The 11,474-nt window shown below is 29.8% G+C and overlaps 1 protein-coding gene across 5 annotated transcripts in view; it reads right to left on the bottom strand.

The window, feature by feature from the left end:
• Nucleotides 1-4,940: 4,940 nt before the first annotated feature.
• The window catches only part of LOC132293301 (uncharacterized), a 38,388-nt gene continuing 31,854 nt past the window's right edge, over nucleotides 4,941-11,474 (bottom strand). For 4 of the 5 annotated variants that reach the window (XM_059790729.1, XM_059790731.1, XM_059790730.1 and 1 more), the window contains 2 exons: nucleotides 5,461-5,716; nucleotides 4,941-5,364 (listed from right to left, as the gene is read on the bottom strand). In XM_059790729.1, the coding sequence (XP_059646712.1) occupies nucleotides 5,108-5,364; nucleotides 5,461-5,716 (513 nt within the window). In that variant the 3' untranslated portion in view covers nucleotides 4,941-5,107. The other variant, XM_059790733.1, reaches the window with a different exon arrangement.

Raw genomic sequence — 11,474 nt, 5'->3', positions numbered from 1 at the left:
CCGGTCCAATTATAATTATGTCATTATCAGAAAAGGACACATGTCATTATCCTATTCATCCAAGAAACCTATAAATAGAGGCATGGAGGAAGGATGAAGAAGTACAGAAATTGAGAATTCTAGAAATATAAATTTTCAGAGTAAAATACAGAAGTTCTGCCAAAGAGTTTCAGTATCTATTTATATAAAAAAATATTTATTAATTGATATAAAAAGAGTTGAATTTCAGAATAAAATGCAGAAGCTTTGTCAAAGAATTTGAGTATTTCAATATTTATTTATTTATATAAAAAAATATTTATTAATTGATATAAAAAGAGTTTTTATCTATACTATTATTAGATGTGTAAAGAGTTTCAGTATTTATTTATTTATGTAAAAAAATATTTCTTAAATAATATGATAAAACACTAAAATCTACATAATAAAATTTAAATTAACCTATTTATCTATTTATTATTATCAATTTTTTAATAAAATAAATCTAATTAGACAAGAATTATTAATATATAAAAAATATTTATTAATTGATATATAAAAGAAAATAATTTTTATATAACTCTACTATGAGTTTCTTAATAAAATTAAATCTAATTAGATAAGTATATATTTAAAGAAAATAAAATAATTTCTATAAAACTCTATTACAAATTACCTATTTTATTTTCCATAAAACTCTATCAACAAAGTTTCTATAAAACTCTAACACAAATTACTTGTTTATCTATTTATTATGAGTTTTTTAATAAAAAGAAACCTATTAAACAAGTATTATTAATATAAAAAATTATTTATCAATTGATACAAAAAGAGGTTTTAAAAGAGTTTTTAAAAAACTCTAACATGAATTACCTATTTATCTATTTATTATTAGTTTTTTAATGAAACTAAATGTAATTAGACAATAATTATTAAAATAAAAAATATTTATTAATTGATATAAAAAGAGTTTTTAAAAGAGTTTATATTAAACTCTAACACAAATTACCTATTTATTTATTATAAGTTTTTTTAATAAAAGAATACCTAAGTAGACAAGAATTATTAATATAAAAAATATTTTTAATTGATATAAAAAATAAAATAATTTTTCTAAAATTTTTCCACAAATTACCTTTTATTATGAGTTTTTTTTTTAATAAAAGCTAATCTAATTAAATAGACATTATTAAAATATAAAAATATCTATTAATTCATGTAAAAAGAGTTTTAAAATATTTTCTATCATACTTTAACACGTATTACAAATTACAATTTTTTAATAAAAGAAAATATAATTTTCAGAGTAAAATATAGAAGTTCTACCAAACTATTTCAGTATTTATTTAATTATATAAAAAAATATTTATTAATTAATATAAAAAAAGATTTTATCCATACTACTATTAAATGTGCAAAGAATTTCAGTATTTAAGTATCTATTTATAAAAAAATATAGTCATTAATTGATATGAAAAGTATTTTTTTTTTTTTTAAAAAAAACTTTATCAAACTCCAAAATCTATCTAATAACATTTAAATCAACATATTTATCTATTTATTATTATGAATTTTTTTATAAAAAGAAAATTGAATTAGACAAGAATTATTAATATAAAAAATACTTATTAATTGATATATAAAATAAAATATTTTTTCTAAAACTCTACCACAAATTAACTTTTATTATGAGTTTCTTAATAAAATTAAATTTAATTAGACAAGGATATATTTAAAGAAAATAAAATATTAAATGTGCAAAGAGTTTCAGCATTTTAATATTTATTTATTTATATAAAAAATATTTATTAATTGATATGAAAAAAGTTTTTATAAAAATAAATAAAAAAAAGAAAAAAAAACTCTATAAAACTCAAAAATCTACCTAATAAAATTCAAATTAACCTATTTATCTATTTATTATTATGAAATTTTTTAATAAAAGTAAATCTAAAGTTTCAGTATTTATTTATTTATTTAAAAAATATTTATTAAACGTGGAAAGAGTTTCAGTATTTCAGTATTTATTTATTTATGTAAAAAAATATTTATTAATTGATATGAAAAGAGTTTTTATAGAAAAAAAACTTCTATAAAACTCTAAAATCTACATAATAAATTTCAAATTAACCTATTTATTATTATGAATTTTTTAATAAAAGAAAACCTAATTTTCTGAGTAAAGTACAAAAGTTGTGGCAAGGTGTTTAAGTATTTATTTATTTATAAAAAAAAAATTTATTAATTAATATAAAAAAAGTTTTTATCTATATTATATTATATGTGCAAAGAGTTTCAGTATTTAACTGTCTATTTTTATAAAAAAAATATTTATTAATTGATATGCAAAGAGTTTTTATATAAAAAAAAATGTCAATCAAACTCTAAAATCTATTTAATAAAATTTAAGTTAATCTATTTATTATTATGAATTTTTTAATAAAAGAAATTCTAATTAGACTAGAATTATTAATATAAAAAATATTTATTAATTGATATATAAAATGAAATAATTTTTCTAAAACTCTACCACAAATTAACTTTTATTATGAGTTTCTTAATAAAATTAAATCTAATTAAACAAGGATATATTTAAAGAAATAAAATAATTTTTATAGAACTCTATCATAAATCATAAATTTTATTATCAATAAAACTCTATCACAGTACACAAATATATAATATTTAAAGAGTTTTTATAAAATTTTAACTCAAATTTTCTATTTATATATTTATTAAGTGTTTTTCTTAATAAAAGGAGATCTAATTAGATAAGTATTATTAATATAAATAATTATTTATTAGTTGATCTAAAAAGAGTTTTTAAAAGAGTTTCTATAAAACTGTATCACAAATTACCAATTTAACTATTTATTATGAGTTTTTTTAATAAAAGAAAATCTAATTAGACAAGCATTATTAAGATAAAAAATATTTATTAATTAATATAAAAAGAGGTTTGAAAAGAGTTTCTATAAAACTCTAACATAAATTACCTATTTATCTATTTATTGTGAATTTTTTAATAAAAGGAAATCTAATTAGACAAAAATTATTAATATAAAAAAATATTTATTAATTGATATAAAAAGTGTTTTTCAAAGAATTTCTATTAAACTGTAACACAAATTACCTATTTATTTATTATAAATGGATTTCCAGAAAATATAATAATTTCTATAAAACTCTATCACAAATTATCTATTTTATTTTCTTTAAAACTCTATCACACATAACTTGTTTTTATCTATTTATTGTGAGTTTTTTGATGAAGGAAATCTAATTAGACAACGATATATTTAAAGAAAATAAAATATTTTTTTAAAAGAGTTTATATAAAATTCTAATAAAAATTACCTATTTATGTATTTATTATGAATTTTTTAATAAAATATAATATAACTAGACAAGAATTATTAATATAAAAAATATTTAATAATTGGTATAAAAAATAAAATAATTTTTCTAAAACTCTACCACAAATTATCTTTTATTATGATTTTTTTAATTAAAAAAAATCTAATTAAACAAGAATATATATATTTAAAGAAAATAAATAATTTATATAAAATTCTATCACAAATTCCCTATTTTATTTGCAATGAAACTCTATCACATCAGATAAGGATATATTTAAATAGTTTTTATAAAACTCTAACACAAATTACCAAAACTTTACCCCAAATTAAGTATTTTATTTTTTTTAAAACTCTATCACGCATAACCTGTATTTATCTATTTATTATGAGTTTTCTAATAAAATAAAATCTAATTAAACAAGGATATATTTAAAGAAAATAAAACAATTTCTATAACTCTATCACATTAGATAAGGATATATTTAAAGGAAATATATAATAATATAATAATAGATATAAATAAAATATAAATGTTAAAGAATTTGAACATTTCAGTATTTATTTTTTAATATAAAAATTTTTTATTAATTAATACAAAAAGAAAACTCTATCACATATAATTATATAACTCTTGTATTTATATATTTTTTATGAGTTTTTTAATAAAAGAAAATCTAATTTTACAAAGATATATCTAAATAAAATAAAATAATTTCTATAAAATTCTACCACAAATTACATATTTAAAGAAAATAAAATATAACCTAGGGTCTTCCAAAAACCACAAACTCCATATAATAAATTTTTATATCAATTTCAATCTAATGTATAATTAGTATAATTGAATTTCTGTTTCTTAATTTTTTTAAAAAAATTAAGATAATTGAATTTCTATTGTAAATTAAAAATTATTCTGAATTTCAAATTATCTAATAAAATTCAAATTACAAATTACCTAATAATATTCAAATTACCTAAAAAAAATTTGTTACTTTGCAAAACTCAAATATTTCACTATTAAAATAAAAAATAAAATATATATTTCAGTATTAATATAAAAACATAAAAGAATTTATTAATTTATGAAACTTAAACTCTATCACCAATTTCAAAATATTTCAGTATTTATTTATTAATATAAAATAAATTTTTATTAATCAATATAAAGACAAAAATTTTATAAGTTACAAAAATTCACCACGTGCATTGCATGTGCCTTTTCCTAATATATATATATATATATATGATATATACTTTTTTTTCTGGGTAATTTTAAACTTCGTTAAAATGGGGTGTTTTACATCGAAATATTTTTATTAAACTTCACAAAAACGTTATTTTTCTTTATTAATGACATTTGATTAGGTTTAGGTATCTTTTTAGGGTTTGATTTGTCTTTTTTTTGCCTTTATTTTTTTGGGAAAAAGGGGGTAAGGTAATATAATTTTTATAAGTTGCGAAAAAAAAAATAATAATTTCTTTTGATTTGACAATTTTTTTATTTATTAAATTATTATTAAAATAAATAAGGATATGAATGACATTTTACACTTTAAGGAATGTCCTTTACTTACCCAAACCGGCCGTCAGTACTCAACCTACTTAAAAAGAAAAATGTTTGTGATAATTGGTACTCCCAACTAAAAAGCACACTTGAGTTGATATCAGAAATAAGCTTAAAACATGAAATCTAATGAACAGAATACATAAAAAAATATAAAGCATGATAAGGGAACCTTTAAGCGTACAACACTACAATGCTTGGATCTTTATATCTCCTGACACCGTACAATACCAGCGGCTCCTCCATAGCACAACCACCTCTCACTACCCCGGTTCATATTCCATCTTACTCGATGCATTGCAATGATCTTCGGAGGAAAAACTTCGAATTCATTCCCAACCTCCCCCTTCACATAATCGTCCCTTTGCACATTGTCTGGTTCCACATCTCTGCATACCAACGCTAGATCAGCTTCAGGTTTTTTCTTGGATTTTGGTGTTTGTTTGCTCTTCTTTGATGGAACTGAAACAAGATGGAGAACTAGAATGAGATGGTGAATGAGATAGTGAAAATTACGAGGCAAAATGCATACATCATAAAGAAACCGTCAAAAATTACCTTGTGATTGATCATCCGATGTTTGATCTTTGGCCATTTGTTCCATTGCTCTTTTTGCTTGGTTTGATTTAGCTAAGAACCCACGCATAGTTCTTGGGGTATTACTCCACTCATTCAGTGACTTCTTCATTGGAAAAGGGGTGTCAGGCAATGGATTGATAACTGTAAGACCAGATTCCTCCTCAATCAGTGATCCACAAAGAAAATGTGGGGCCCGGTTTCTCAAAGGATCTTTCTCTACTGCTCTGGTTGTAAGCTGATCAGAAAGGTAATACGATAAGGTATCTAGAGCCTTGAAGCAGTGTATAAGTTGGGGTATACCAAAATGATGATGCTAGATTGACAAGCAACTGTGAGTTTTCTTTGGGAACATAAAGATTTTTTTCCCACATAAAATAAAATATGACCTTCAAACAACTTTGGATGCATAAAAAAATTGTTCTTTTTCCTTTTTTCCATAAAATAAAACAGGATCTTCAGTCAACTTCAAAACACTCAAAACTCGCTAGTCAAACTCTAGTTGTTAAAAAAAAAACTCTTTTATGACTATTGACTACTTAATAAGTGAAGATTTAAAGTGGGAAAGGGAGTTGCTTGCATCTGAATTTAATGTTGAAGCACACAGCCAGAATAGTTACACACACACACACATGTAATTCTAAGTGTGATTTTCTTTTTGAATGTCCTTGTTTGATATAGTATAAGAAAGTTTTTGATGATAATATTTAAAAATTTTACCATATGCGTAGGTGCCAAAGACTGTAAATGGTACAAGATGGTTGAGCATGGCAAATATCTTTGATCTCTGAGAGCAAATGTAAAGGCAGTTCAAAAAGTGAAATTTAAGAGAGCAAAACTCATGAAGCACAGCAACCAACTGCAAGCTCATGTGGAAAAGAAATTCATAAATATTCACAAGAAGATGAGAACCAACCTACCTTTCTGTAGGAATGGGAATTAATTGTTTTCAAGAGAGTTAAAATTCAGAAATCCTTAAGTTAAAGGCGAAGGAGCAGCTAGCTGGGTTGACTTAAAACAGAATGTGAGCATTTCAAGAAAAAGAAAAAACAAATTATGAGGGAGTTTGGAACTCATAACTAAAATTTATGCAAAATTCAATAAGCATGAGAAGTTCAAGCTATTGACTCGCTTTCAAAGTGTTCAAAACTAAGAAAATATTGACTTGAAGGTGAAGGAGCAGCTGGTTAAGTTAAAACAGAATGTTGGCATTTCAAGAAAAAGAAAATACAAATTAAGAGGCAGCGTTGAAAATCATAAATAAAATTTTCTAACACATGAAGATTATAGTGCAATCTGCATGTAAGTCTAATGCCATAGCTGTTTAGAGTTCTCTAGGTGACTGCCATAAATGACAGACTACGAGGGCAGTACCTTGGTCAATATATGACAGCCCAACAGAGGCCATCAATAAACAACCAAAAGACCAAGAACCTCCCCTAAAGGATCCAGCAGAGATCCATCCACAAACATATTGTACTCGAGCTGGGATCCTTTGCGGTACAGCACGCATGCTGTATAGTGCTGCAAATGAACCGAGCTGTTCGTGAACAGCTTGGGCTCTGCTCGTTAAAAGCTCGGCTCAGGCTCGTTCGTTGCTCGAGCTCATTTTCCAGGCTCATTTAATAAACGAGCCAAGCTTGAGCAATGATGAGCTCGGCTCGCCAAGCTCGTGAACAGGCTCGTTTAGTTAATAGGGCCTACATTTCAAATTTTGCTACTAAAATTTAGCCCAAACACTTAAAAAGTTTTTAGAGGTCCATGTAGTAGTTTGGTTTTATAAAATTAAACTATATCCATTCTTGAAGCTAATAAGCCCAATAACCTATACAATTTATCACAGCCGTTGGATTACACATGTTATAACCAATTAACTATAACAAAAGAAAAGAAAACCGAAGTTCCTAACTCTTGTTGAAGACGGCAGCCATAGGAGGCCTCTCAATCCGTCCATCTCAGATTTATGTTCTTTATCTTGACAACCATTTTTTTTTCTTCTTCTTTTCATGGAGTTATAAGAGGATGAAAAATACTTTGGGGCTAGAGTGCTTAGAAAGAATTAGATAAGAAAAAAGGGTTTAACCCGATGATTGAGAAACTGATTCCATCCTCTGTAATGCGATCAAAGAGCTGAGGGATTTGCAGAGATCTAGAAGATTAAGAGGCTGATTTCTGCAATGGAGCTTGAGCCGAACCGAGCCCGAGCTTGTCCAAATATTGGCGGGCTGAGCCCGAGCTTGGCTAAGTTGAGCTTGCCCGAGCAGCCTTATGAACCTGGCGAGTCAAGCCCGAGCAAGCCAAAGCTCGGCTCATTTGCAGCCCTAATGCTGTACTGTATCAGACAGATCCCACACTCTCATGTGTGAGCGCTCACATGTGTATGAGCTGGGGTCCGTCTGATGCCGGTACAGCGCATGCTTTACCACAGAGGATCCCAACTCATTGAAGTTATGGCTGAGGATCAGAGCCTGTTGCTGCAGATCCATATTCTTCTAATTCGTCCGTATCAAAAATATTTTCTCCGCTGTGATGTTTCTGGAAATCAATTAGGCTGACTTCACAATTTTACAAGTTGTTTTTCCATTGTAAATAAAAAATAATGTCAAACGAAAAATTGAATTCAACATGATCTAAAAGTAATAGAACCAATGAGAAATAGTTCCGAGAAAAAAATGTCATCTAATCAAGGTTTTTTTCTTCTCATTAAATAAAAATATTTCACTGACAAGTACAGTCGAGCAAAACCCAAAAATTGGGAAGAATGCTTAGTGCTTCACAAAAAAATTTATATGCAGGCTTGATCATGTCACCTGAAAGCAAAGTGGAAAAGAGGGTGGAAGAGCCCCAGGAAGCATTAATCAAGACAAGTCCCAAGTCCTACATATGCAGCACTAGTATTGTTTATGTAGTTAACAATTCAAGATCACATTTAGAGTCTTCATTTCACAAGGCGCTACACATGGGTCCTCAGCCACACTATTTCACATCCTTAATATTTATATTGAGAAAACAGCAAAACATACTCAAATCACAAAATTTAGATGAATTTATATTTTTATATTCTTAAGTTGTTTACTGTGAAGTATAAAAAACACAAAGGCAGCTGGGGACACCCAAAAGGTTACTGGAGTCATTCATCGGCTGCTATGGATTTTTGTAATCTCTATCTAAGCTCAAAACAAAAGAACTAAGCTTTTCAATTAGTTTCAAAATTTAAGATAGTCTCATCAAATCAACAGGTGCATAGGTGGCTATATCCACTTATCAAGTAAATCAAGCGTGTTCCAGAGTAATCACAAGCTCTTAAGCACCAAAGATTGACATCTAGAATGTAAATAATGGTCTAGGACTCCTCCCACCTGAATACCTGGTGGGCTCTGCTTAAGAGATTATCATAAACTATTACTATGATAATCATAAACTATTAGTATGATAATCGAAAATTGAACCGTATCATGAAGAAGTTTCTCCAAGCCCAAACCTTTTCCAACCAACATTAGCGTATGAGATGAACTTAGGCCAAGAAAGAGAAGTGGCCAGCCAAGCATGGGCCAAAGGTAATGAAGGAAGTGCAGTCCATATTTCCTTACCAGGCCTATAAGAAGATGGATTAAAAATAAAGCCCAACTCTCATAACTCCCATAACCATTCTTTTGTCTTTTTCTTCGGGTCTTCTGGGGATTACAGGAGATGATGGGGTTACTAGTGGGTGCTCACAGAGGGAGTGGAAGGCACCACCGGTGAGTGAAAGGGATAGGGATAGGGAGGCAATACTGTAGGGTGATAGGGAGGCACGACTGCAACAGCCTAAAAAATGGAGTTGAGACTTCACAGGGAGTTTGGAAGGCTGTGTCAAGTCGCCACAGGAGGGTGGGGAAGGGACATATTCAATAAATACCCTGCAGAGATGATGAGGAGGGGCTTCCAGTGATCCCTTTGAATTCAATCTTGTTGTAGTGGTGAGGGAGGAGGCTGCAGGTGATCGGTTGGGTCGTTGGGCCTAGTTAGTTGCTGGCAGTCATGGGTCCTGAAAGGGAGGGGGATAACATGATTGTTCGGTTCGCAGATGATAGGGAGGAGAACTAGATGATGGATAACATAGGGGAGGTGAGCAAGAAATTGGGGTTGACTAGTTGTTGCGGAAGTGGGGTGCCTAGGTGGTTTGCTTGCAATAGCCCCAATAGGCCTCTCCCTCTGATGAGATTGTGAGGAGACTATGGGGATGGTGGTTCGTTGAGTGGGAAGCTCTTGATGCCATTGGCTCAACAGGGGGTATCTTGGTCATGTGGGATAAAGTTGAGTTTCTAAGGTTAACGAGTAGAAAGGGAGGTGTTCATTATTGAATCTCTGTATTTCTACCTGAATTCAACAGATCCACTTGACGAGGAGAAGCTTGTCGATCAGGTTTCTCAAACTCCTGCTTGTTCTCTCTGGAGGAGGATGATTCTTATTGGGTGTTCTCCGGAGTTTACAGTCTCGTCGAGGATGCGGACATAGGCTTATTGTGGGACATAATTTACACTCGGATGAGATGGGATTTTCCTTGGTGTGTGGGAGGGGGGGACTTTAATGTGGTTAGATTTCTCTTTGTAAGAACCACTGGAGGGAGATAATCTCGAGCTATGGAGCAGTTCTTTGAGCACATCAATTGGTTAATTTGTCGATGCAAGATGCTTCTTTGACTTGGTCTAGTGGCAGACATGTTCCTACTTTATCCCACTTGGATGATTCTTTATCTCAGGGATTGAGAAGAGAAGTTCCCAGATGTTATTCAAGTGGTGTTGGTTACACCAATTTAAGATCACAACCCATGTGGAGAAGGGCAAGAGAGTATAATGCAGAGATCGGTGAGATTGTTATTCTAGAGGAGATGACGTGGTGCCAAAAGTTGAGGGCCTCGTGGCTCAAGAAGGGGATAAGAACACAAATGATTTCATAGGTTAGCCAGTGCTAACCAGAGGAGTAAACCACATTCGGAAAATCCGTGTGGATGGTGTTTTTTGAGCAAGGAGAAGGATTTTAGTAGAGGAATTGCCACAATTTATTAATTGAATACGTAGGGTTCTAATTGAAGACCCCTGCTGAATGGCTTAGAGTTTGAGATTATTGCAGAGGAAGATAAAGGCCCGTTGGAGAGCCCTTTTGCCAAAGGGAAGGTGTTTTTGGCTTTGAAGCTGTAATGGGAATAAGGATCCGGGGCCGGATGGTTTCACTTTGGAGGTGATGGATGCTGTCAGTTTCTTCCATGTGCATGGTCGGTTTGAGAAGTATAAACATTTCTTTTATTGCTGTCATTTCCAAAAAGGATGGGACTATTGAAGTTAAGGACTTTAGACCTATTAATCTGATGGTACAAACTAACAACTAAAGTCCTAGACCCGTGATTGAAGGAAGTTGTTAATGGTGTGACCTTGGAATCCCAGAATGCACTAGTTGATAGGAGTCAGATTTTGGATTCAATTCTGATTGCTAGTTAGTGCGTGAATACCAGGATTAGTTGTGGGGCGTCGAGGATTGTTGGTAAGCTAGATGTTGAGAAGGCTTATTATCATGTGAGTTGGAGTTTTTTGTTGTATGTTCTGGAGAGGATGGGTTTTGGAGAGGTGTCTGATTCAGTATTTCCAAAGTGAAATTTTTAGTTTTCGTAAATAGGTCACCATTTGGATTCTTTGGCAGCTCACGCTTGAGATAGGGGATGCCTTGTCCCCTCTTATGTTATTGTGATGGATGCGTTCAACAGGTTGATGAGGAGGGCTGTGGAGTTGGGTTATATTTGAGGTGTACTTCGGTACAATAAAGTCAGTAAGAATAGCGTCTCAGGAGGGCAGGGATTCCTCGAATCAGTTGGAAATATCTCATTTTCTCTGTGCTAACAATACCATTGTTTTCTATGATGCAGAGCTGAGGTACCAGAGGTATGCTCTAATATTAGCCAAAGAAGCTGTTTCTGGATTAAAAATCAATTTTGGGAAGAGTGAGATTGTGTTGGTGAGATA

The sequence above is a fragment of the Cornus florida genome, unplaced genomic scaffold, assembly GCF_030987335.1.
Source record: "Cornus florida cultivar Cherokee Brave unplaced genomic scaffold, ASM3098733v1 CherokeeBrave_3.0.0_Hap2_Chr02, whole genome shotgun sequence".
NCBI lineage: Eukaryota > Viridiplantae > Streptophyta > Magnoliopsida > Cornales > Cornaceae > Cornus > Cornus florida.
The sequence above is the reverse complement of the archived record's forward strand: the minus strand, read 5'-3'. Positions and strand labels throughout refer to the sequence as shown.